The sequence below is a fragment of the Populus nigra genome, chromosome 2, assembly GCF_951802175.1.
Source record: "Populus nigra chromosome 2, ddPopNigr1.1, whole genome shotgun sequence".
Lineage (NCBI taxonomy): Eukaryota > Viridiplantae > Streptophyta > Magnoliopsida > Malpighiales > Salicaceae > Populus > Populus nigra.
This window is the reverse complement of record NC_084853.1, coordinates 46,114,780-46,142,470: the sequence shown is the minus strand read 5'-3', so window position 1 is coordinate 46,142,470 and position 27,691 is coordinate 46,114,780. Positions and strand designations below refer to the sequence as shown.

The 27,691-nt window shown below is 36.2% G+C and overlaps 3 protein-coding genes across 4 annotated transcripts; 1 reads left to right on the top strand and 2 right to left on the bottom strand.

Annotated features, from left to right (window-relative positions):
• Positions 1–3,067: 3,067 nt before the first annotated feature.
• Positions 3,068–11,961, top strand: LOC133682610 (protein ARABIDILLO 1-like). Of its 2 annotated transcripts, none has more exons than XM_062106026.1 (13): positions 3,068–3,457; positions 3,699–5,105; positions 5,357–5,515; positions 5,602–5,682; positions 5,817–5,948; positions 6,526–6,653; positions 7,551–7,638; positions 9,107–9,201; positions 9,846–9,909; positions 10,141–10,316; positions 10,412–10,633; positions 11,196–11,280; positions 11,417–11,961. In XM_062106026.1, the coding sequence occupies exons 2-13, from the start codon at positions 3,756–3,758 to the stop codon at positions 11,591–11,593; spliced, it is 2,757 nt and encodes a 918-aa protein (XP_061962010.1). In that variant the 5' UTR covers positions 3,068–3,457; positions 3,699–3,755; the 3' UTR covers positions 11,594–11,961. The 2 variants fall into 2 exon arrangements, with proteins under 2 accessions (XP_061962010.1, XP_061962011.1); XM_062106027.1 differs by lacking the exon at positions 3,068–3,457 and adding an exon at positions 3,483–3,611.
• Positions 11,962–15,501: 3,540 nt separating this feature from the next.
• On the bottom strand, positions 15,502–17,825 carry LOC133682101 (pentatricopeptide repeat-containing protein At2g44880). The gene has a single exon (XM_062105365.1). The coding sequence runs from the start codon at positions 17,660–17,662 to the stop codon at positions 15,875–15,877; it is 1,788 nt and encodes a 595-aa protein (XP_061961349.1). The 5' UTR covers positions 17,663–17,825; the 3' UTR covers positions 15,502–15,874.
• Positions 17,826–18,586: 761 nt separating this feature from the next.
• On the bottom strand, positions 18,587–26,194 carry LOC133682208 (plasma membrane ATPase 1). Its single transcript, XM_062105492.1, has 22 exons — positions 25,621–26,194; positions 25,119–25,232; positions 24,840–24,959; positions 24,655–24,753; positions 24,386–24,523; positions 24,169–24,303; positions 23,817–23,996; positions 23,406–23,612; positions 23,158–23,277; positions 22,561–22,680; positions 22,146–22,268; positions 21,955–22,059; positions 21,715–21,859; positions 21,322–21,486; positions 20,998–21,236; positions 20,862–20,894; positions 20,683–20,764; positions 20,408–20,568; positions 19,985–20,197; positions 19,377–19,559; positions 19,017–19,195; positions 18,587–18,834 (listed from the first exon to the last, which is right to left on the bottom strand). Exons 2-22 carry the CDS (start codon positions 25,170–25,172, stop codon positions 18,738–18,740), a joined length of 2,898 nt encoding a protein of 965 aa, XP_061961476.1. The 5' UTR covers positions 25,173–25,232; positions 25,621–26,194; the 3' UTR covers positions 18,587–18,737.
• Between the last annotated feature and the right edge of the window lie 1,497 nt (positions 26,195–27,691).

The window sequence follows — 27,691 nt, the reverse complement described above, 5'->3', positions numbered from 1 at the left end:
AGGTAAACGTTAAGCCAACTCTGCATAACATAGAGCATTTAACACAAGCTATAACCCGGCTAGTACAAAACTAAATGCCGCCCCTCCATTATAACAGGCAAAAAATATAATTAATAAATAAAATTCAATAAAACCAATCAATTTGGATAGCATTTGGTACATAGAATTGGACAAGACACATCCCGTCAATTCCATCTGCTAAGTGTGTTCGGTGAACAAACAAAACTAGAGTAGACACGACAAGATGGGACAAGACTTTATGGAAGGTGGTATAAGATCCAGCTGAGACCTTTTTTCTTCCAGCCCCATGTGTGCACCAAACAGGAGGATAACTGTAATTGGCTAGCACAATCAATTCCAATTTCACATACAAAATGCTGCCAATCTACTCAATCCATAGCTGATATAAAAGCATAAACTTTTCAAAAGTTTTTCATCTCATACCCTGAAACTTGATAATCAAATTCAATGATCTCTACTGAAGCTTTCTACTAGCTATCAATCTAATACATTTCTTTTTAGAATCCTGACAACAACTTATTCGGCGACTAAAAATCCAAAACTAAGTGTATTGTAGTGTATGTGCTTAAATGACTGCTGTTAAATAGAAATGGAGAATAAAAATAATATTCGTTACTCCTCCCTAATCACCTTAAAACTTCATGATTCTATTCAATTAAAGATGGGTTATTTATGCTAAATTTAGAAGTTAGAGAGAGTTAATTCTTTGATACTAAATCGAACCATGGTTGCCAAGGTGAGGGCACGTTCACTTACCAATTAATTAGACCAACCATAATACTTTAAACAAAATGCTATGATCTTCTTCTTCCTTTTGAGTTCTTTCCTTCAAAATTGATGTGCAAAATATTTTCTTCTTCTTCTTCTTCTTCTTCTTCTTCTTCTTCTTCTTCCTGTTCTATTCATTTGCAAGGATTCGAGGAAACAGGAAAATGAAAGGTACTTTTAAGATTTTATCATTGTTTGACTTGCTCCAACTACGGATTACTAGGCCATTATATCCAATCATTGCCCTGTGGTGCCCGCTGCCATCTTGGCTGCAAGGACCGTCTTCTACAATCAGCGTATGATTTTCAAAATTTGTGTGGTAAGCTATGTTAAAATAGAGATTATTTAATGCTTAAATGAGTAAAATAAAGTTTAAGGGATGCGTATATGTTGAGTTTCTTGTATGCTTGAATGACACATGGCCATGCTGAATAGCCCTGACTTGCAGGCCTTGCTTTCAATGGGAGTAGCCATGACGGTGGCTAAACTAAAGGTTCTGTATGGCTGCACGTTGAGCTTGTATTACTAGGAATTGCTTTGGTTTCTTGCCTGGCAATTGAATGTATTCATATACCCAATACCTTTCTTTGTAACAAAGAAAAATATATTTAGAGAAAATATACTTCAGGAAAATTGAATCATGCGTCATGCTCGTTTGGGTTGAAGTGTCATGCTCTTTCTGGGTTGTTGTACCATGCACCATTGGCTGGAGATTGTGGCCAATTGTTGTGGGCATCGAGAGTAAGGTGGAACAATTGGTGTAAAAACACGAAGATACCTTGCATAGAAAAACTTTTTGCATAAAAAAGTTTGTGTGAGCTAGAAAAGATTCTTGTTTATGAAAAGTTTGCGTGGTTGATCTACACGCTGAAAAAATATTTATATGTATATTTTTTAAAACATTTTTGGGTATTATCAATGGTTACTCTTCCTGTCAAAGAAACATTATTAGTGATCAAATAATTTCTCGAATAAGTCTTGACCATGTCATACATATTTGAATTTTGGCATCTATGGAGTTATTTTTCTCTTGAATTCAAATTCGAAACATAGAAAGCAAATTCACAAGGGTCAAACCTAATTAAGCTAATGAAGGATAATGATGCCCTTTAAAACATACACATTCCTAGCCATTAATGAGGATTCACAAATTATTCAATGCAAATTATGAAAACGTTTAATACAAATTAATATCCCCAGCAAAGAGAAATCCTCCGGCCCTGCAATAACTCCATCATTACCAGATTGTAAACAGTCCTCCAATCTCCCAAGTTAACTAAGCAAGAAGGACAAGAAGTAATGTTTTGCGTGCTCGTTTTGTTCTTTGCCATGAAATTTCCTTTATTCCAAGTTACTGCATGCATGCCCGTCACATATTTTTCCCATTCTTGTGGATTGCACGACTCTTCAACTTTCTTGGTCTGAATCTTCACCCAGAGAGAACTTTTGTTGACCACCTATGCATGAGAGTAAAAACTTGCTGTTTTTTTAGGTTAGGTATTGCAACCAAACCCCAGTAATTTGAAATGAGAATTTGACTAGGAAAAAGGTTTGAGTAGGAGAGAATTTGAATTTCATTATTCCTACCACAAATGGAAATAAAAAAATGTTGTCCAAGACCATAGAACAACAACACTGAAACCTTGAGTATTGATCCGAAGCCAGAGGCAAGTAGATTTTACCATCTTTCATCATGTTTGATTTACTATATTTGTCTTGTTTTTTTTTGGCAATTCATTGTAAAAACCAAGTCATAGAATTATAAAAGAATATATTTTTTATATCAAGTTTTAGATAAAATGATATCAATGGAAAAAAAATAGAAGAGAGTAGTTCGAAAAATTTTAGGACAATTTGAGATATAAGATCTGCGTTTTGATTGTGTTTTGGTAGCGTTTCAAAATAAAAATGATATAAACATGTTTAGTAAAAAATAAAAAATAAAAATATTTTATAATAATTTTAAATTAAATTCTTTGTATTTAAAATACAAATTACATGTAAACGTGTCTCGTGTTTTTTTATATCAATTAACTTAGATAATCTATAAAAATTTCACTTTTGTATACCTATTTTAATAGAGTAAAAAACATACCTTTAACTATCATACTTACTCTCCTCTATAAAAGAAAAAAAAAATCAATTGTGGATATATTATCTTACCAAAACAAACTTGAAACCTGATATGATGATTATATATTTTTGTTCTAATAAATAGTTAATCAGAGGAAAAAAAGGAAAAAAAAGAAAAACTATATGATGCAATGGAGGTGAATATGAGCTGTAACATCCATGCCATCCTCCCTTTCCTGACCCATCACAACCTCATTACAGTGAAGTAATTCAATCCCAATCCCATTTTTATCCTCCCACAAACCACAAAGACTCTCTCTTTCTCTCTCAAATTGCCTAATAAATAAAAAAAGAAGAAGAAAAGAGTAGAGACATACAAGCCTTCTTGAGGGCTTCCTTTCTCTTCTCCCTTATTTTCCCACCTGAATTTTCTGCCTCTTTTCCTCAATTCTGTATCTCTTTTATAACTCATTGAATCTTCATTGACCCTTTATTGAATGCAGTTACCTTAAGAGAAGCTAACTGATTTAATCCACAAGAAAGCTTCAATCTTTCGGGGTTCAGTCTTAAAAAATCAAAAGTCCAAGCTACCCAGGTTCGGTTAAACCATTGATTTTATTGTATATAATGCTTTATTATTCTTGGTTTTGATGGTGTTGGGTTATATATTACAAATTTTCAATCTTTTAAGATTCGTATAAGCAATTCAGCATTCTGTGTCTACTTGTTTGTGGACTAGGGTTTTAGAGGTGAGAAATTGGTGTGTTTGTGCTTTGGGTTTCAAGTTTAAAGGGTTTATGTTAATGGGTTTTCGCCTGTCTTTTCATTGGCTATAGGGTCGAGGTGTTTTGAGGTGCGTGCAAAGTACTGGGGATTGGTGGCTTGATTGGGATATGAATCGTAGGGTGCGGCGAAAAGTGGCAAAGAAGAGTAAGGAGAAGGTGGGAGTACCTGGCAACCCTGAAATTGGAGATGCGGATTTGTGTCCGGATAGTAATGAGGACGTTGATTGGACTAGCTTGCCAGATGATACTGTGATTCAGTTATTTTCTTGTTTGAATTATCGTGACCGTGCAAGCTTGTCATCAACGTGTAAGATATGGAGGGTTTTAGGTCTCTCTTCGTGCTTGTGGACTTCATTGGATCTTCGTGCCCACAAATGTGATCCTGGGATGGCAGTTTCACTTGCTTCTAGGTGTGTGAATCTTCAGAAGCTTCGGTTTCGTGGAGCAGAGTGTGCTGATGCAATAATACATCTTCAAGCAAGGAATTTGCGTGAAATAAGTGGTGATTACTGTAGGAAAATAACGGACGCAACTCTTTCTATGATTGTTGCTCGGCATGAGGCACTTGAAACCCTCCAACTTGGGCCAGACTTCTGTGAGAGGATAAGTAGCGATGCTATTAAAGCAACAGCCTTTTGCTGTCCGAAACTAAAGAAACTTCGGCTGTCTGGATTAAGGGATGTTTCTGCTGAAGTCATCAATGCTTTAGCTAAGCATTGCCCGAATTTGATTGATATTGGGTTATTGGACTGTCTAAAGGTTGATGAAGTAGCATTGGGTAATGTAGTATCTGTTCTTTTCCTCTCAGTTGCAGGGACATCAAATATGAAGTGGGGTGTGGTCTCACATCTTTGGCACAAGCTGCCTAAACTGATCGGTTTGGATGTTTCAAGAACAGATATTGGTCCAAGTGCAGTTTCTAGATTGTTGTCATTATCACCTAGCTTGAAGGTTTTGTGTGCAATGAATTGCCCGGTTCTTGAAGAAGACAATAGCTTCAGTGTGAATAAATACAAAGGTAAATTGTTACTAGCCCTTTTCACCGACATTTTTAAAGGACTAGCTTCTTTATTTGCCGATACTACAAAGACGGGGAAAAATGTCCTTTTGGATTGGAGGAATTTAAAGACCAAGGACAAGAACTTAGATGAAATCATGACTTGGCTAGAATGGATCCTATCCCATACTCTTTTGCGTACTGCTGAGAGTAATCCACAAGGTTTGGATGCTTTCTGGCTCAAGCAAGGTGCAACAATATTACTTAGTTTAATGCAGAGCTCACAGGAGGAAGTTCAAGAAAGGGCGGCCACAGGACTTGCGACTTTTGTGGTCATTGATGATGAAAATGCTAGCATAGATTGTGGAAGGGCTGAAGCAGTTATGCGAGATGGCGGCATACGTCTTCTTCTAAACCTTGCAAAATCTTGGAGGGAAGGTCTTCAGTCAGAGGCTGCTAAGGTGAATTTCTTCATTGGATGTGCAGCAGCGCTGATTATAGCTCGATTACTGTTCACCCAAAAGATTTTTATAATGTTTTACCATAATCCAGTCTCCCAAATAGTTTAATTTGATATACTATATCCCGCTTTCTTATTCTTCTTATATTTTCTCTCTTCTGTGAAGACTATTGATTTCATGTCTCAGTTTGATCTTGATTTTCACTTGAAAACATGGATCTGGATGAATATTCTAAGTTGTTAATGATACAGGCAATAGCAAACTTGTCCGTAAATGCAAATGTTGCAAAAGCTGTTGCAGAAGAAGGAGGAATCCAAATCCTTGCTGGGTTGGCAAGTTCCATGAACAGGCTGGTTGCTGAAGAGGCTGCTGGAGGGCTTTGGAATCTTTCAGTCGGAGAAGAGCACAAGGTTTAATATTTTGCTTTTCTTTATTTTATTATCAGAAGACATATGTCCTAAACTTCTTCTTTTGGTAATTTTAAAATTATTGACAGGGTGCCATTGCTGAGGCTGGTGGAGTCAAAGCTCTGGTTGACCTTATATTCAAATGGTTCTCTGGTGGCGATGGAGTTCTGGTGCAGTCTTTAATATCCCGTTCTATGTTCTTAGCATATAAAAGTTTTTCCCTGCATGTGCATTACTTGTGTTAGATTCAAGTAAACATAGTATGACAATATTTTGAATTTGTTTCCAATTTTTCTGTGTCCAGGAACGTGCAGCTGGTGCTTTGGCAAATTTGGCGGCTGATGACAAGTGCAGCATGGAGGTTGCATTGGCAGGTGGTGTACATGCTTTGGTGATGCTTGCTCGTAATTGCAAGTTTGAGGGAGTACAAGAGCAGGTGTGCTATTTTCTATTATTAGGAGATATGTTATGTGAAAAGAAGGTGCATACTAAGATCTGTACAGGAGACACTGATCATTTTACTGTAGCTTGGAGGCTACATGTTTGAATTAGAATTTATTTGCTCTTAATATGTACTTTTTAATTTTCTTCTTCTTGCACTGCTGTTTTATTCAACATGACAGCTCGACAAAGTTATAATCTCAGCTACATCAAAATTTTTGAACTTTTCAGAAAAGAATGTGGCAAAGAGCCATCAAATGTTCATGATCATGGTGTTTTTGGTTTTGAAAATAACCTCATAAGGTTCAGGTTCTGGTGACTTGTATATCCTTAATCATGGCGCTTGAAAACCTTCTTGAAACTAAGGCTCACATGTACTCCATATTGAAATGCCTTTGCTATTCCTTTATGGTCTGCTGTGCTATGACTGAATGACTTCAATAAGGAGGTTCCTAATTTGAAATTTGTAATTTTAAGGGTCCTATTTATTTTCCGCTAATTATTTCTTTGAAAGATTTTTTCAGTGTGAAATTGATCTGTTGTGAATTATTAATGTATCTTTGTAATGCTAGGCTGCTCGTGCCTTGGCTAACTTGGCTGCTCATGGAGATAGCAATACTAACAATGCTGCTGTTGGACAAGAAGCAGGTGCTCTTGAAGCCCTTGTTCAACTCACACGTTCACTCCATGAAGGTGTCAGGTAATTCCTTTACAAATCTGTATTCTGTATCCCTTATCTAAGCTCTTTTTTTTCTTTTTTTTTGTATCTGTCAAATACTTTTCATTATCTAATTATTCTTTGCTGCTTTCTTCCTGCTATTGAAATCTTTTATTTGGATACAATCTATTGATAATAACCTTATCCCATTCTAATAGCAATTTCTTAAGCACCAGAAGGTAACAATTTCCCTCTACCTGTCTGTTTACCTCTGATAAGAACAAAAGATAATAAAAAGTTCCAGATATGAGTTTAGTTTCTTCCTTAATTATTGCATAATCTTAATTATTTTTTTCCTTTATGGAGATTTTGTCTTGGACTGCAGTTTCCACAATCTTTTTTTTTTCCCAGTCATCACCAAGGATTAAGGAGTCAATGAAAACTCTTCTTGATGGCAACTTATTTTTTTTTCAATGCTGTTCGAATTTCTTATTTCATCCCACTGCTTGCTAACTTAACCTAGATGGTCGCCCATTTCTTTTTGTATGATGTAGCTTACCTTTTAGTTTGTTTTCCTTATTGGGAAAGAAAGGTAAAAGGAAGTACCTGGACTGTAATTGTTTCCATCCTTTTATAGGGTGTGATTTTTTGTGTTTGAAACTTTAGTTGTTTGAATTATGTTTTAGGAAAAAATTTGTGTCTGCTCAACATTTTGAAAATTATATTTAGTTCAACCCTGTAACATTCTGTTCTTGCAGCTTAATCACCCTAAATTTATTGGACTTTAGTGTTTGGAATCATTGTTTCTAATGCCTGTGGTAAAAGAGCTGTATTCTTTGGGCCAACTGTAGTTTAGAAATCCATAAGCCATGACTCTTTATATGCGCACGCATTCAATATTATATCTGAAATGTAGTATTTTAATTGCTTGTTAAACAGGCAGGAAGCTGCTGGTGCATTGTGGAACTTATCATTTGATGACAGAAACCGAGAAGCAATTGCAGCAGCTGGTGGTGTTGAGGCCTTGGTAATATATTTACTTGCTTCCTTCAAGTGTTGTTAGTCTGCGAGATTCATGGTAGCATTGGCACACAGGAGGAAAGTTCTTCATTGAAAGTACTTTTTATAATGTGCTTGTTTGAGAGAACAAGGTGCCTCTTAGTTAGCATTTCAACGACTAGCTAGATGATGGATTCCTCATCAATCAAATATCAATTTAAAGACACAACATTAATGACTTGTGCATGACCCATGGCTTTTTCTTTGTTGAAGACAACACATTATAAATATGGAAGTGATGGAGAATGAAGGAAAACTTGTAGGGTTAATATTTAACCATTCAATGTTTTAGTAGTGTTTAGAAATTATTTATTTTATAGCTAGTACTAAGTAGCTTTATTAAAGTGTTTCTTCTGTCCTTGTTGGATTTGGTTTCCTATTTGGATTGTGAGTTTTGTCGATTTCATATTTATTAGGGCTTTCCATGCTTTGTTTTTTCTGCTCTTATTAGGATGAAGTTTCCCCGTGTGGAATATCGTTGGTGCCTATATAAGGCATCCTAGCTAGTTGATCGATCAAATAAATTGACTTTTTAGAGATAGGCTCTCTTTATTTTGTTTTCTCTCACTTGCTTGTACATTAATTGAATATTCACTATTGGAGCTTTCCACAATATAAAGTTTGATTTGCAAGGCAAGATGTTGTTCATCATTCTGAGATGAAGTGTTTGGAAACTGAAAGCTACGACCATGTAGTAAAATTATCCACCTCCTGTGAGAGCAAAAACACCTCCAAAAGGGTAGACTGTCTTTTTGAAGCCAAGCTCACATTGCAAAAATAACTATAATAAATGTGCTTGCTTAAAAATTGTAATTCAGCATCTTGTATTCAGGGTTCCTCTTTCAGTCCTTTACCTTTTTCTCTTTCCCAGAATCCCTGAGAGTCACACATGATCACTTTATTGATTTTTTCTTGAGCAAGGAACTGCTTTTCATACTTCTTATTCTAGTTCAGGGAAAAAAAACCCTTCTTATTATCACATTACCACCTTTGCCTGTCTCTCTCAGTCTAGTTTGAACTGATTTGGTAATTATTATAGTTTAATTAAACCAATATACATGAGAGTCAGTAGACATGAATGGTTTAGCTGATTGAGCCAGGTGTATTTTATGTTTTTGATGCTCATTGTCTACATTTATTATGCGTTAACTGTCATTCATAGCATCCTTTATACTGACTCGTGCTTGGTCCAAGTTTTATGGGAAACATTTATTCATCGCTAAAGTTTTACTTTCAGAGGTGGAAAATCCTTCAAATATTTATGTTTTTGCTTTGTTCTGTGGGCTAATGGCCAATGACTTTAGCAGCAACAATTATACTTTTGTTTCTTGGTTTTATGATTTTTCCTGATTTCTTTTGATGACCAATGGTGTCTTCTGTGGTTGGAAGTTCCACCATACATGTATTGAAGGTTTCATTTTATGTGGTGTATTCAGGTAGCCCTTGCACAATCTTGTGCAAATGCCTCTCCAGGTCTTCAAGAGAGGGCTGCTGGAGCTCTCTGGGGATTGTCAGTTTCAGAAGCCAACAGGTAAATCCATTGGTTCATTTTTTTGGATCTCATTTTATCGTGTATTACAGATTGCAAGATATGACTTCATGTACCAAGGAAATATGTATATGTTTTTGTTTGCAACCATCAACTGAAGCCCAGCCACAGGGTAGTTTCCTCGCACTTGTATAGGGAATTCTTCAAACCAGAGAATTCTCTCCCCTGTGAGTTGTGAAAGGTAGAGGGATATTGGCCGCAGCCAGCTGGTGGTATGCTGCATATAGTTTGAGAAAATGCTTTTGTAATTTCCCACATGATGCATGATGATTATTTTTGAGCATAGAATGTTAGGCACAAATAGCCAAAGTAAGAACGTTGAAAAGTATCTCTCCATACTAACAGTATTTAGTCATTATAAAGATAGATAAGCGCGGCATCTCTGAATCATCAAAATGTTGAACATGTACTTCTATAGCTGAATAAAATATTTTTGTACTCTATGCACTTTGACCATACAAATGTCTGTTGTCATCATTTTTATCTTGCAATTTTATGTTATTTTTTCTTGAACTTGTTCTTTTGTAAGAAAATAAACCTATGTATTCTCTATGAAATGAAGGTTTTCTATTCTTAATCTTAGGTTTTATATTAGTGCTAACCATTTATTTTTTGGTCTATATTAGCATTGCTATTGGACGAGAAGGAGGTGTTGTGCCTCTGATTGCTCTGGCACGCTCTGAGACCGAGGTCAGTCTTTCATTCTCCCACCAGCCAATGTCTGAATTTCCTAGTCATTATCAAACATTTCTCTGACTTTAGGAAAATCATCATCATTTTTTAATGTAACTTCAACATATATTGGCATCTACAATCAGAGCCCCCAACAAGTTTGCAACTGCTTGAAACTTGGAAAATTCCCATGTGTTTCTTGCTGTCAATAAAACCCTGGTCAACCTTAATGTATGTTTTCTCTTCTAGGATGTTCATGAAACTGCCGCAGGAGCTCTCTGGAATCTTGCTTTTAATCCAGGAAATGCTCTTCGTATAGTGGAGGAAGGAGGGGTTCCTGCACTTGTTGATCTATGTTCTTCATCTGTATCGAAGATGGCTCGCTTCATGGCAGCATTAGCATTGGCCTATATGTTTGACGGGAGGTACTTATCCAATCTCCCTTGCAGGTGCATGGACAACGTATAAAATATTCCTGCATTTTGGTTAAAATTTTATATTGTTTTTTTTTCTTGTGCAGAATGGATGAATTTGCACTAATAGGAACTTTAACAGAAAGCACTTCAAAGAGTGCGAATTTAGATGGAGCTAGAAGGATGGCTTTGAAGCACATTGAAGCTTTTGTCCTTACATTTTCTGATCCCCAAGCATTTGCCACCGCTGCTGCATCATCAGCTCCAGCAGCATTGGCACAAGTAACTGAGAGAGCTCGTATTCAAGAAGCAGGACATCTGCGATGCAGGTGCCTCTCTCTTATGCACATACATGCACACTTGCATGTCGGGCTTACATACATTTATTACCATTCCAATACAATCATTTGCTTTATTTTGCAGCTCAAGTTGCATGAATTAAGAACAGCATATGCTGATGTTTGAATTTGCAGTTAGCTGCTTTGCAATTATGCTTGCTTGTTAGTGTAAATCAGTTATGATTGTGGTTGAATTTGTTGAATACATGTAGATGATGCTGATTTTGTGTGACTTCTATACTCAAACTTGCACCTAATTTCCTGGAGGTCTTCTCTCTTCAGCACGAAGGCCATCATACATAAATCGACACTCTTTATCACACTCCTCTTTTCTTAAAGTTTGGGCTGCACAGATAGTGTCAATTGACTAGGCCACCCATCTCGTGTTTCCCATAATTGTTCACCCATCTCGTGAATGACTTCAATTTTATAGTGCTGACTGGTTCTTTAATTTACCATAATACTCCTATTTATGAGTGTGGTTTCACACCATTTTTTGCGATAAACCTGAGTAAAATTTTTTCTTCTCGCTTTCTTCCTTGTATGGCCTCAGTGGAGCTGAAATTGGAAGATTTGTTGCCATGCTACGGAATCCTTCTTCTATACTAAAGGCTTGTGCTGCGTTCGCTCTTCTCCAGGTAATCTTGCTCATAGAGACTCTTAAAAATGAAAGCTCCAAGTTGGTTGAGTTCATTATCAGTTCTATTTTTCCACTGAATATTTGATTGGGTAAGTTTAATTCTCTTCCGTGTGAATTTAATCCTTCAATTGCAGTTTACCATTCCTGGTGGAAGGCATGCTTTGCACCATGCGAGTCTCATGCAGAGTGCTGGAGCTGCACGTCTCCTGCGAGCTGCAGCTGCTGCAGCAACTGCACCACTTGAAGCCAAAATCTTTGCAAGAATTGTACTGCGCAATCTTGAGTACCACCATATAGAATCTTCGATATGAAAACAATCTTAGCCTAGCTGATGGAAGCTAATAGACATCGAGTTCCAAGCTTCCCTTCTTACCCAGTGGAATGGAATGTATTCTGCTTTGTAATCTCTATATAAAAGAGCCAAACAACTTCCTGAAGCAAGTCTGCTTAACTTAATTCTTTCTCCTCTTTCCCTGCCTTTTTTTTTAAGGTATTTAGAGGTGGTTTAGTTGAGTTTGGGTTATTTTTGTCCTCTTATGTAACAATTCCTTGTAGTTATACTGTAAGTACTTTTGGTTGGGGTTTGATCTAGAAACAAAGTACATAACCATTTTTTTTTATATAATCTGTATTCATTGCGACATTTTCCATATAATGATATTTAAACTGTTTGAGATTTGACGAGGCTCTGATCAATTCTTTTCTTCCTGGTGTTATGGAAAATAGTTTTTTAAAAAAACAATAGCTTTGGGAGAGTGAATTTCAGGTCCGGGACTTGATTTTATTTTTTTGAGGAAAGTGCTTTATAATCACTGGATTGGTGGTTTAATGAACTATAAGTAAGAAATTTGTGCAAAAAAATAATACAGTAGTTAATATCAATTTTCTTTTGATTAGTAAGAGTTTTGTGAACGAGATGTGCAAGAACATTTTGTTTCTTTCAATTTGTATCATCAACTCATATTTGGAAAGAAACATTATATTTAATCCCTTCTACTCGAAAGAATAATTTTTTTTTTTTTTGATAGAAAATAAAAGTTCAATAGAATGACATCCAAGAGAAGTTTAGGAAAAGAAAAATGAACGAGAAATAAAATAAATGGATAGATATTCATTATGAAGAATGAAAATATACTTCTACTGATCATTTTCCTTTTTCTTTGATTTATGATGGTGGTGATAAGAGTTCTGAGCCTACAGCAGAATATGCAGTAAATGCTGATTCTCAGTGCGTCCAGCTAGCTCCATGAAGAAGTTCTTGATTGTTGAAAGCCATCTATAAGATGCAGCTTCTTTTATCATCTGCTGAGTAGGGGTAGTGCTTGTTCCTCCAAGTAAGGTAATATGTATTTCTTCATATCAATTTGAGAGATATCAAGATGTCCCCTGGACACGTTGATGAGTTTAACTTTTCCAGCTTCATCCAATGTTTTCAATCCGATCCAGTCTTCAATGTATGCCCGAGTCTATAAGGCGTAGAGCGAGTTAGAGAATTAAAAGCTAACAATGATTAGAATTAAAAGAAAATAAAAATTAACTTAAGACATGCAACAAAGTTCAGACAGTCGAAGATGTGTAACTTAAATTAGAGTAAGATTGTAAATATTACCTCTTGTGCTAGAAAAACATTATCGAAGGATTCATCAGGATTGCATCCAAACCTGGAGATTTTCTTCGGTGCTGAAACTGTCTTTGCTCAAACTGATAGGGATCAGTAAGTTAAGATGATTACCGAGAATCGAAAGATGTAAAGGAAACCCAATATGGTAGCATTTGGTTAGTGTCTTTGGATAGAAAAGACGAAGACAGTTAGCATAAAAGATTCGAGATAAAATAAGTTCGACTCAGATAGAAATGTGTTTGACAGAAGTAACTCACCACGATTAAAACTAAGTTCTCTAAACTAGCGAACCATTCCTTGTATGCTGAATTTCTTGTATTATTGATCTCGTTGTTAAGCTTGGGGAGGAATCTACATCCTGTTAAAATGCAAGAAACTCCTGTAAGAAACAAATTTATGTTACTGGGACGATTCATTTAAGGCAAATAAGAGGAATGGATGACTTGCATGGAAAATTGAGTCTCGACCAAGGAAAAACCTGATCATGTGACAATAGCACAAAACAAATTGTTAAATTAGCAACTTCTTAATCCAATATAACTATGCTTTTCTTTTCATAATGTTTCAAATTTCTTATTGGTGATTTCTTTCATGTTTTGGGGGAAAGTAGCAGTGCACTGTTGGGGGATGCATGGAAGCTGTACAGAGCTTGGAATTAGAAGATCAAGAGGATGTATCTTGATATGGCATGACTGTTCAGAATGACTGGTTATGACTGATTATGAAGACCAGGGATATGGTTCGAGTCAAACTGGGAATTCCTTCCTACTTTATATATGTCATCTGTTTACAATGATATTACTTGTCATTTGTGTAATCATTTTGATTATAAAAGGAAATCCTAGTCTTATTGTAGAGATGTCCTAGCATTTCACGAAAGGCAGAGCAAATTCATCTAGCCTCATAACTTTCAAAATATAATTTTAATTTTACTATCATAGACAAAATAAATTTATAGTATGATCATAAAATCAGATTAAATTCAAGAAAATTTTTGCTTTATCTTTCTACAAGAAACTAAAATAAATAAAATAGGGGTATTTGAATAATTAAAAAAATAAAATTCTGAAAATAAAATTGATAAATTGATATATTGTTAACTCAGTTTAAATAGTTCACACATCCATTCTTATAAATCTGTTGATCATCAAAGTAAAAATAAATGTTCTTTCAAGTCAAGCAAGTAAATTTGATATCTTCTAAAGTTAAGGGGAATCGAGGAGACTATTAGCAAATTAATTATACAAACATTTTTAATCAATTTCTTACCATTAAACGAATTTAATATTGAAAATAAATTCTCATTCATTTGGCAGTAACCTTAAGAGCAAAGTCTGTCAAATTTATACTAAATAGTCGTTCAAAAACTTGACAATTAAACTTAACTTATTCTTTTCTAATAAATTAAGATGAAAGTTGCAACAATTAAAATAATTCTTTTGCTTCTAGCTCTAGTCCCTGATAACAATTACAGAATGAAAGAAACTAGAAACCATATATGTCATCTCAAAACAATTCAGTTATCTCGAATAGAAATCAATGTCATAATTCTAAAATAAAAAAAATAAGTATTTGAATCTGGAAGAATTATAATGATAACATTATTTCTCACAACATGATAATAAAAATGATGTCTATTCTCCTTTAACCAAAATTAAGAATTCATTACTCACGATTTCTGAAAATTCTAGCAGCAAAGATAAACTCTGGAAATTTCAGTGGCAAAGATTTTTTTCTCTCTTTTTGTCACGTTGATCTCCTTCTTTTTTTAACTTTAAGAGGCAGGCTTCATGATAAGATATCAAGACTAAAGACTAGGAGGTTATAAGTTGTAGAGAGTATTTATCTGATCCCATCAGATTTTCTTTAAACGGTAGGACTCCTATCTTGTTAGTTTCTCATCAGATCAGGAGACAAAACCTATCATCCAGCTAGCATCAGGATTTTCATCTTGAAAACGATTTTATTTGTCCTGGAGCCCTTCATAAAAGTTGTATCTCTCGACATGTACATGAATTTGAGATTTTGAGTCGCCTAATTTTGATATTTGAAGCTCAAGATATGCTCGTTTGAATATCTAATGTGAAAGCAAAGAATTCTGCTGCGAATACAATTCTGGCTTGATTTTGCAAGTCTAAGTAGAGATCCAAATGAGATCGGATTTCTTCCCATAATACCTTCCTAGAAAGCTGGACATGTGTAGTTCAACTTTGATAAATCCACGTTCCCATTCTGTAACTCCAACGTGGTGAAACCCTATCAGAAAACTGAGGTTCAAAAAATAAAATGTAAATTTTTTTATTTTATAGCAATTAATTCATCAAGTCTCTTAGACGCCAAACTCATAAAATTACTACCAATAAGCTCAAATAAACTTAAAATACATTCAAAGCATAATGTAAAAAGAATAAAAACATATGTATATTTTGCATTGCCGATTTGATATATCTTAGTTGTACTAGTTTTTCTCTTTTTGGCAATTCAGTAGTAGGAAGTCTGGTTTCCTTTTTCTTTTCTTTTTTCGAATGAAATGGATGTAGAGTTGTTATGATGACTTCTTGTAATAATTTTCTGTTAGGTGTTAGTGACAAAAGCAGAAACAAGGGAGTAAAACAGTTCACTGAGCTTTTAAGCTAGTGGTCCTGCGTTCAGTAATAAAATACTTTTAGAGTCTTGTCCATTGGCAAAATCACTTCCCTAGGTGCGATTCGTCGCCTGAAAGTTCTTGTGAAGGATAAATCATTTCATTTTCCCCCATCCAGAAATTCTCTGTTTAAGCATTCAATACACTTGGACTTCTTATCTCTGATGAAATTGCATGAACACTTGGCTCCCAATGATTTTTCAAAATCCCAACAGTGAGTCTAGTTCTTCAGCTATGGTTGATATATGCAGGTTCTCAGCCCCTCCTCGTGGGAGTGCACAAGTTAAATTCGTGAGTGAATATAAGGAAACACTCCTGGCACTTCAGTTATGGAGTTTGAACAACCACACTATCCCTCATGTGTATCCACAATTGACCTATGACAGACTCTATAACATCCAATTGTGGGTGAGCTATCCCCCCAGATATGAACTCTGAAACCCTACTATCAACTTCTATAGCACTACTACCAACCTCCTTCTTTGCCCCCCTTCTCCTCATCAATCCATTAATTTCTTTCACATCTTTCCACCGCTCCTCCATGGCATATAAGTTCCTCATCATGACATAGATTCCATTGTTACCTGACTCCATATTGACAGCCTGATTTAGTACTCTCTGCGCTCTAGGAACATCGTTGGAGAATCCACAGGCAAATGAAAAGGAGCTCAGAATTATTCCATTAGCCTCAAAAGGCATTCTTTTAATCAAATTCTCAGCTTCGTCTAAGCACCCTGCCCTCCCTAATAAATCAACTAAGCATCCATAATGCTCAATTTTTGGGCTAAGCCCAGATTCGATCATGACTTTAAACTGTCCTTTCCCTTCCTCTACCAAACCACCATGGCTGCAAGCGGATAAAACACCAGTCATGGTTATGTCATTTGGCTTAATTCCTTCCTGTTGCATCTCCGAAAATGCCTCCAGTGCTTCACTAGCAAGCCCATTCATTGCAAATCCATTTATCAAAGCATTCCAGGTAGCCGTTTCCTTTTTAGGGATCTCGCTAAAAACTTTTCTTGCTTTTGATATTTCTCCACATTTTGCATACATATCGACAAGTGAAGTACAGACATTGACTGCTGCATCAAGTTTCTTCCTCTGAACAAATCGATGTACCCATTCACCCAATTCCAGAGCACCCAAAGTGGCGATAGCTGGAAGAATGCTTACAACTGTTACTTCATTTGGTTCAAACACCGTGCTTGACTGCAACTCGCGAAACAATTTTAAGGCTTCATGGGGTTGCTTATTCTGACAGTATCCACCAATCATCGCATTCCAAGAGACAAGGTTCTTCTCCGGCATAGCATCAAACAAAAACCTAGCAGATAAAACATCACCATTATTACAGTACCCATAAATCATACTGGTCCAAGAAATCACATTCCTTTCTGGCATCTCATCAAACAAACTCTTCGCAGATTCCATATCTCCCACTTTAACATATCCATCAATCAGAAGATTAAATGCCGCAGAATCTCTCCCAGGCATCAGCTTAAATAGAAACCACGCATTGCCCATATCCCCGCGCCTCACATACCCACCAATAAGCGCAGTCCACGACACTAAACTTCTATCAGGCATATCATTAAACACCTTCCTTGCCAAACCCAAATTCCCAAACTTTGCGTACATATCCACCAATGCCGTTGACACATACATATCAAAGCAAAACCCAATTTTCACAACATGACCATGCGTCTCTAAACCTTCCCAAACAGCCATCCTCAAAGCACAACACTTCGCCAATACAGTAAAAGTGAAATTATCAGGCACAAAACATGTATCTCGCCTAAGATCTTTATAAAGAGTGAAAGCATCAGCTAATTGGCGCATAACCACATGAGATTTTATCATAGAATTGCAAAGGAAGGTGTCACCTCTGTGAGACCTATTATCGAACAAGTGGCGAGCATGACGGGTACTAGAGAGCTGCCCACATGTGGTTATGAATTTAGTAAGAATGTTAACATTAGCATCAATGGCGTTCCGAAGAATGAGAGCGTGGATTTGCAAGAGGGTTTTTCTTGTCCTGCATCGTTGAAGAAGAAACAGGCACTCTCTTTCCATTGGACTCCAAAGAATACCTTGTTGCTGCTTCTGGTCTAGCATTGCATAATTTGAATAAATAAATATCACCAATTTAGCTTTAGCACCAAAAGAAAATATGTCTTTAACTTTTCTCTTCTCTCCACCTTATCATCCAAATTCTTGTTTCTTCTTTGCTTTTGAATCGAGAGGTTCTGCAAATATATGGTAGCCGTCTGCATTTTGATTTTGAAGTCACGATTTAAGACAAACTGGACCTGTTGTCCCTTTATAGACTCCCAGGCTCAGTCCATAGTATATTTTTCTTTTTCAAGAAAGCCCGTAGCCTATTGAGGCCTACTTTGCTTCGGCCAGGTAATTAAGGTGGACTAAGAACTTGTTTATTTTTTATTTTTAATGTTTTTGGAAAACAAATTCAATTTTATTTTTATTTTTAAAAATATTAATTTTTTAAAAATATTTTTTTATTATTTGATATACTAATATAAAAATAAAAATTTTAAAAATAAAAAAAATATTATTTTAATATATTTTAAAATAAAAAACACTTAAAAAAATCACAATAAAAAATGTTTTCAAAATTATAGTTAAAGTGAATATCTATAAATTTAAATAACTCAAATATCATATATAAGTTGAAAGTTGATCTTATTATAAAAATATATCTCATTTGAGTTGTATTATAGCTGTTAAATTAATTTAAAAGGTGGTTTAGAAAAATAATTGGACTTGTAAATTACTGAATTAATTATTTTTATTAAAATAACAATATTTTAATTTTTTCTTGATGTTGAATAATCTAAATTTAATCGAGTTAATTAATATCATACGGATTTAACTAAAAACTCACTCTTTCAAGGCTATTATATATTAGTTTAATAATGAGGAGTCTTTATAAGACCTCCTATATATATATATATATATATATATATAAAGGCGAATAAGAGAAACCAGGAAATGCCATTTCATGGTAAAACAAACGCATAATTTAATCAAATTATTTTCATAAAGTAACAAATCATGTTAAGCATACAAGACCATATTGTATAAGTCACCATATCCATAACAAGAGAAGAGTGGATAAAGGAAAAGGGGAAAAGATCTACTGAAGAGCGATATGATCTCCATCAACATATTTTTACACAGTGTAATGCTGATTCATGGAATCAATATCCAAGCCCCTTAGCTTGGCAAATGACTCAACCTTGCCTTTCAGTGTATGAAGCTCTCTCACCCTGCACAATCAAAACACGGAATCAAGACCAAGATTATCCAGCCGTGATGAAACTCTTGTCATCTTAAGGACTTGTGGTGGCCATCAAAATTAAGTTCTCTATCCTTTAAGCAAGTCACAGACATGGATATTCCTTTGACACAGATGTGCATGGTGGTGTGTTCCAGTAGAAGACAAACTAACCTTGCAATTTCTGCTCGCCTTTTCGCTTCTTCTGCCATGAGATTGATGTCTCTGAAGGTATTTCTCTCGGAAAACATTTTTGTCTCGGCGGACTGAAGGCCATGGAGTGTTCGCTGCTCAGCTGCCCACGCTGCCGAACGAGCTTCCTTCCCAAAGTCCTTTTTGTTGGTAAAAGCAGTCTACAAAAATTGAAAAGAAAAACGAATTATGAAATGCATTTTGAAGTTTGCAAGGACCTGTAGAAGTACCCACTCACAAGTTGTTCACAACAGTGAACAAATTCGGAAGTGACTGGCTAATATTATACAATATTGTTGATATAATTAAGGATGTTTAGCATTAGTGTCAGAATTTACTCACCCTTTGGTCTATAATATTATTCCAGGCTCTTCCACTTAGAGCGTATCGGACAGCGAATTTGATAGGATCCAGCAGAAAGTAAGTCAATATATTGTACACCCAAATGACGGCTGTCCAGCCCCAACCAATACTTCTGATTCCAGCAAATTTCCAGGTTGCAGTAGCAGAGATGACGGTTGCAATCTGCAAAGATTAAAGCAGTCATAACTACCACTGACGAGACTAAAGGCTCCTTTGAGGAAAACAGTAGGTGTAGAGTAAATGCTAGTGGACATGCTATGAGGCATATATAGCAGCAGAGGCTACCCATTTTTCTAACAAAAACAAGGAAGTTAAAGAAGTTTAGCCGGATGCTTATCGTTTTTCAGTGCCCCCTTCCCCATCCTTGGATTCTTACTCATAAAAAATGAAATGTTTTGTTAAATACTCTGATGGCTATAACCTAATGCAAGAAATGTTTTTGTGGGCATTGGTAAGAGAGATGGTTTCCCCCGAGAACAGTTGATGGGGAATCCAGCAAGTTCTAATCATTGTTCCTTGTGACACTTTACAAGTTCACTTCATAACATATATCAGATTATAAAACTATGAAATGACATATCCCATACCAGTTGGGCAATAATGAAGGCAGAAACAAGCAGAAGGCCTGGACGTTCCCGGAATGACCAGCTCCGGGAGCGAGTCACGAATATCAAGGCCTGACTAATGGTGCTGACTTGAAGATACACAGCAGATGCCAATTGTTCTTTAAGTGGATTGGCAATTTTTTCATCCGTCATGTTAAAATGGTGCTGGTTGAAGTCCCTCACATTAAAATGTTCCTGCCAAGAGATAAAACAAAATCAGGAAATAAAGAGATCAAGAGGTTGAACTGGTAAAATAATTCATAGCTTTCTCACGAAGTAATTACAGTCATTTCTCAATCTCAATATGGCATGTATGTGCTCTTTATACTGAGAGGAAAACTTCAGAGACCAGCAGAATTCTACAGTAAATGAGAAGAATGCTAGCTAACGAAAGAGGGGAATTACCGGGAAGAAGTTAGTTTCATAAGCTAACCAGAAGAATACGACAGACATTAGAGCCAGGTAACTACCAAGAACAACACCAGTAGCAAAAATTTCACTGAGCTTCCAACTGTCAGGGAGGGGAGAAGGCTTGACTCTGTCCTTGGATATGGTCATGATAGTACCTGGAAGCAAAACTTAAATCAAACAACAAGCAAGAGAGATAATAATGACAAACAAAAAGGAATTTATAACACTTTAGATAAATAACTAGAGGCAGAGAAGCTCATAATGCTAACCATCATTGAGAATGGCAATGACAAGAACCATGAAAGGAGGGAAGTCAAATTTCCAGAAGACAGTCAGCAACATAAACCCTAGCTGTTGCGCAAAAGCCATTCCAAATGAGACAAGCCAGAGGTAGGATACATTTTACACATTTTCATTTGTAACATTGTAGTTTTCAAGGGAAGCTTACCACTATACGAATAGTGATAGACACAGCATATATCTGTCAAATAAAAAAATATGGATTCATAATCAGAACATCAAGTTTTCACTCCTAGTTTGATCAAACCGTGAATATATTTGGTGTTGAAAGAGTGTAAGCTTACTGTATAATTTTTCATTCTCTGGAAGATTGCACGGCTTGTTAAGACAGCACTAATGATTACACTCAGCCCAGGTTCGGTCAGAACTATATCAGAAGCACTACGAGCAGCGTCTGTTGAATCTGCTACAGCAATTCCAATGTCAGCTTTCTTTAAGGCAGGGGCATCGTTTACTCCATCACCAGTCATTCCACATATATGCTTTCTAGCTTGTAGTCTCCTCACAATCTCATATTTATGTTCTGCAAAAGAGAAAAATGGAATAGGAATCATAAAAACAAGTACTGTTATACAGTTATTGTCATTAAAATATGACTGATGACATACCAGGGAAGACACCAGCAAAACCATCAGCTTTCTCAATGAGCTCATCAATTGGAAGTCCTCCAACTGCATCATCTTTGCCTTCACCGAGCAGGGATGAAGATGGGTACATATTTGTGCCCATTCCAAGCCTCCTTCCTGTTTCCTTGGCAATTGCGAGTTGGTCACCTAAAGAGAGATTTTCATTAGATGAAATCACAGTTCAAGTGCATGCTGTAAATTTAATAACAAAGTTTAACTGAGATGCATCTAAAGCCTGAAATGCAATTTTCTTATTTTGTTTCCTCAAACTTTGATAATCAAAAGATAAAAGAAAACAAAATCATTAAACCGGAATTATAGGTGAAATAAAGGACAAGAATCACACTTAAATGTTGGTAATATTAGAGCCCCTACCTGTAATCATTTTAACACTGACACCAAGATCCAGTGCTCGTCTAATTGTTTCAGCACTGTCGTGGCGTGGAGGGTCAAAGAGTGGGAGAAGCCCAACAAACTCCCATGGCCCACCTGGACTGTCCTTTGTACCAGCAGGCACTCCCTAGAGAAGAATGTTGGTAATTCATTGTTTCAAAAGGAGCACAGAGAAGAACATATAACATGCATGTATTAGAGCATCAAGATTTCAATAGTCACCTGGCGAGCAACTGCAAGGGATCTTAGTCCGCGTTCTGCAAATTTGTCAATTATTGAATGTACCCTTCGCTCGATTTCTGTTTTGTTGTGTGCCAGATGAAGAATCTACGCAGCATAAATGCCAAAGATTTCAGATGTTGCATATTATGGTTAACTGGTTATTCTTGCATTCTTGATATTTTACGTTCTACCTGTTCTGGTGCACCTTTGCTGACTCTGTGCATTTTCCCAGCAGCATCAATGTATGTAAGAGCAGTCCTTTTGTCAGTTGGATTAAATGGAAGGAAGTGAACTTCTTGAATCCCAGCTCGTGCCTTACAAACAATTACAGAATACATAACAAGGGTTTGTCAAAATTCATAGGGAAAGCCGGAATCAGTTACACAAACTGTAAATGTAAGTCCTGAAGAAAATGCTCATATGGGGTTTTCATGTGCAAGTCAAAAACTATCTTCAGACACCAAACCCCAAGAAATTGTTAGTAGATAGCTCATCAAAGTATTGAAATCCACAAACTAACTTCGTAACATTAACATTTTGACTCTTGAAGAAATTCTAGAATCAATAAAATGAGAAGCCCAACATTAAAAAAATATAATGAAATACCTCCTTAGGGTCTGCCAACATTGAAACAATTGCACAATCAATAGCATCTTGGTTCTCTAATCTAGACGCTCTTGCAGCCATAAGCACAACCATATCCTTGTCAACACCTTTGGCAAAAACCTGCAAGAGCATGGATAATGCTTTAGATAAAAGTAATTTCTATACCATATATCATTATTAGAATAGGAAAGATTCTCTGGATGGCCTTTCGAGCAGTTAATTCTCTGCGTTTGTTGAGTGGACGGAAGTAGAGCAAGAAGGATCATGGTTTCCCTTTTCTTTTACACAACCAACTCTTTCATTCATCTCTGACATGCAAGATCTTATGCAGAAGAAGCCTTTTTACCACACGTTAATTGTAGGAGCATCATGCATCGTTAGTTTGTCTGCGTGGATGCATCTTCCTCTGATGGAAGCCCATAGAAATGAACTAAAGGGTCCTTTGGTTTATAGAATTTAGTGATTGTAATTCCGGTAGAGCCAGTTCCAGTTTCTTTTTTTTTCTCTCTTTTCTTTTCTTTTTCCTGCGAGTCTGTACACTATTTTTTAATCCAAGCTACCGTAAAAAGTTGAGCATAGAGAAATCAAGAGTAGAACCTCAATCATATTTTTGTCCACTGTAAGCTTGTTAAGAGTCAATGTGCCTGTTTTATCACTGCAAAGGACATCCATTCCAGCCATTTCTTCAATGGCAGTCATTCTCTTTGTTATAGCACCCTGTGGAAGACATAGATGGCTGTTATTCGAGTACTCTTTCAACTGTCTCATCTTCAATCAGGACTCTTTAAATTAAATGAATGGTTTTGTAGCTAATAAAAAAATTCTTTGGATATGATTCCACAAACCTGCTGAGACAGGCGATGTGAACCAATAGCCATTGTAACTGACAGAACAGTGGGCATTGCAATTGGGATCCCACCAATTAACAGGACAAGTAGGTTATCAATGCCAACTCGGTATCCCCTCTCTTGAATCCCATATATCACGATGATCTCAATAACCATCCCAGCTGCAATTGAGCAAATGCAGAAGTTTCCAATCGCTGTTAAAACCTGGAGCCATCACACAAATTTAACTGGTTACCTGCTTGTGTGGAAGCACTACCATGCATTTCACTTTAAAAAAAGGTTAAGATTGATAATGACAATATCTGTTCTTGGAAATGTTTCAGAACTCAGGCATGAGATTAAGAAACTTCTTCTCATTTAGCCTCATTTTCTGCTATTATGCAGAGAGTCATAAAGCTCTTAACGAACCTTTTGGAAATGTCCAACATGTGTAGTGTTCTCAACAAGATGAGCTGCCTTGCCAAAGAAAGTATGAACTCCAGTTGCAACGACAACTGCTTCAATTTCACCCTGCTTGCATGTTGAACCTGAATAAACTCCGTCACCAGGACTCTTGGTTACTGGAAGTGATTCTCCGGTAAGAGCAGACTGCAATTACAATATTTGAAAACCAAAGGTAAACGTTTGAAGTTTCACTGAAAGCAGTTTACTTTCTCATCACATACTCGAAGAGGCATGAACAGAGATCCTACAACTCAATTTTTACCCACTAAAATTATGTACTTGTATGCTCATACTGTTGTAGTCAATATATAACTACCTGGTCAATCTTTAAAGGATCTCCTTCCAAAAGACGTGCATCGGCAGGAATAATATCACCAAGTTTTATGCTAACAATATCCCCAGGAACCAACACCGAAGCTTCTTCTTCACTCCATCTTCCATCACGTAGAACCTGGTAGGTGGAGATAGAAGTCAATCCAAGCAGCGATAGGATAATGGAAAATACAAATAAAAGGGAACTAGCGTTTGTAGACCTTAGCTTTCGGGGCCAACCGAGCCATAAGAGCAGCAGCTGCATTGCCAGCATTGTTTTCCTCTATAAAACTGATGGTTGAATTGATTATAAGCAAGGTGATGATGCCAACAAAATCATGATAGTCTGCACTCTTGTTCTGCAAAAGAAGACTTTATCAAAATCTACGCCACCTCTGATTCAAATCAACCATCTCTTGATTCAAGTTGCTATACCGATCGTCAAATGACACTGCAAATGCAAGATAAATGGATTAAGATATAGATTTACCCCTCCATGTGCAAGACCAATGGCCATGAGAGCTGCAGCTTCCATGACCCATGACAGTGGGTTCCACATAAATCCCAAAAACTTCAGTAGCTTACTTTCCTGCAGAATAAAGAACAAATAAATCATCAAAAATCACATAAAACACAGATTAAAAATGATGCAATGATGAACATTTCGTTTCCAACCTTTTTTTCTTCAAGTTTATTGTACCCAAACAAATCCAACCGCTCTCGAACTTCATTAGCGGTCAAACCTTCTCTTGTACATTTGAGATTGTCGAAAACTTCTTCAAGGGGTATATTTTCCTGCATGAAGCCATTTTCATTTTTACCAAATAGGTGGCTTGGTACAAGACATTCAACGTAAGCATCAAAGAACAACCCTATTCCTATTTTCTCTTCTCCCTTTCCTTCTCTTAAGAAGTATAATTAAACACGTATCATTTTACAAAAAAGAACATATACCAGATCTACAGCTTCCTTGTTAATGGCATCAAGGGCAATCGAATTCTCAACCATCTTTTATATCCTTCAGCTTCTACTCCCCACCCTGTAAGATGATTGTCCTTGAAAGAGATTCTGCACTGCCAAACACTTCACATCAGATCGCAATGACATTCTATTCCTACTGAAGCTAAAAATCCCACTTGACTTGCTTAGCTTTATGATTTCATAGAGCAAATTCCTTCAGTTTTCTAAATTATGATCCCATAAAAAATCAAAACAAATAGAAAGGAAAAACAAAGAAAACGGCTATAATTTTGGAACAAACACAGCTTAATCAGAGCCAATATGGGGAAAGAAAGAGAGACATAAAACAAAAATGAAACTGCAACCTCAAGAAAATTAATATGCAATTAAACAAGAAAATTCAAACACATTGATGTGCATTGACTACTAAGTAATTCCTACTAGCATATAATCACCAAAAAGCCCCATGCCAAAAGGAGAAATAACAGATTCATACCTTTGCAATGCAAACAATCAAATATTCTTTAAGGACCCTTTGAACCTTGACTTAAACCCAAGACTCTTCAGGTCTAAAATGGTGCAAATATGTTGCCTGCATGACCTTAAAGGTATAATTATATATATACTATAATCCAACAAGAATATATTGACCCTATCAAAATCAGTTTGAAATGGACAAAATAAGATAGAAGAATAAAGAATAGTAATATAAAACTGAACATCCAGATGGCGTAGAAATGGAGGGGGGAGATATGGGAATGATTCGAATGATTATGAAAGCTCCATTTGCTATAAGACGATTCCATTTGCCTGTGAAGATCCGCCGGCAACCACCACCAACTTCTGTCCAAAAAATTTCAAATGACAGTTAGCCTTGCTGCCAAAAGAACAGATGGTGCACAAAATTTCTGCTTTGCATATACAGGCGATGCCACCTTCCAAAATAAAGCATATTTCTGGTCAGGGAAATAGTTTTTGTGTATTGTTTCTGATTACAGCTTGGAGTTTCGACTCTTACAGGAACATAAGAAGGCAGCAAAAGGGAATTTCTTTGAATTAAAATATTGTACTTTCCATAAGCACTGTTAGGAAGAAAACGAGATCATTGCTTGGGAATTAATGCTTAGTTATTTTCCAAGTTATATTTTTGTTGCATTAACATAAAGTTATTGTGAATCTGAGAAGCTGTTTATTTAATTTCTTCTCCATGCACTCTTTCTTTTTGGTCACCCCGATCCTGACAGGGACCATTGCAGCAACAAGTAATAATACGAGGACCAACTGCACCAACCAATCACGGTTTTCGTCTACATTTCTGACTAATGTTTTTTTTTCCCAATAATTATTGAAATATTGTGTCAAATCAAACTGATAACACGCGGCATAGCAGCATAATAGTAATCAAAGATTTATAAACAGGCAGCTGTACCATATCAGAACATTAATGGCAGCAATGACTCAAATTAAATATATTTTCTTTCTTAGTGCTGGCGCACAAAGTTGCACAGCAGTTCTTCCGCATCTGGAAAACCAAGGACTTTTCACATTGTCTCCATAAACATCATTGATTGTTAAGCAAAATCATCCTACCTACGTGCTGCAATTACAAAAGGGAGGAAGCAACGTCATTTCCAAGGACCCAGCGGACCGTCACTTGTTTTAGTTCCTTTCAACCCTTTCAACGTCCAGAGGATGGCATAGTACGGCATGCCCCATTTTTTAAATGACAGAAATTGCTTAGCGAATGCAACATGCCAATCCTCCGAAACAAGATGGTTAATTAAATACTAATCTTGAAATTACCTATGCCTACTCAATTTTTGAGGCCATTGCTTTGTTTGTATTCGTAAAGACACCCCCTTTTTCCTTGTGATCAAGCATTGTGGATGTACGGAAATGCACATCATCATCATCATCTTTGTCGGCATGGAGCTTTTGGAACATTCAACAAACATCCATGTCTTCAATTATTTCAAGTGTATTTTCAGATTGGCCCCGTCACAGAAATAATATTTCTCACACTCCCGTAATTTCCCTCCAGTTCTTCGAGCTTCAGATGAACCATTTTGTCATTTTCGTTACGTATCAAAAACTCGGTTGCTATCACACCATTGCCTAGGAGTTCCGTGGAGGAAATAGAATTCCCGGAGCACCTTGCATAATACGTTTGGATATTCTTTCAATCACATCATGGCTGGTGATGATGTGTGTTTATCTCCAGGAGGTATTGTTGGGCCACATATAATTTTGTTTTTGAAAAGACTGTTGAGAAGAGAGATTGTCCTTGTGTTATGTGAGCAACTAAAACTCTCATTTTATAGCCCACTCATAACTTTTTTGGTGAGAGGTTTGCGTATTGCAGAATGGCTGGAGTTCTCATAGACGGTGTCATCTATCTTCGTACATGATAGATCTTTCAAGATATTCAAGATATATTATTTTATCCGGAAAGATCTATCATGTCCGAATATATTATTTTTTATTGTAGATATATTTTAATTGATTAAATTTTAAATTTACTTTTTATAATTCATTCATTTAAATCCTATAAACATTAGAATAATTAA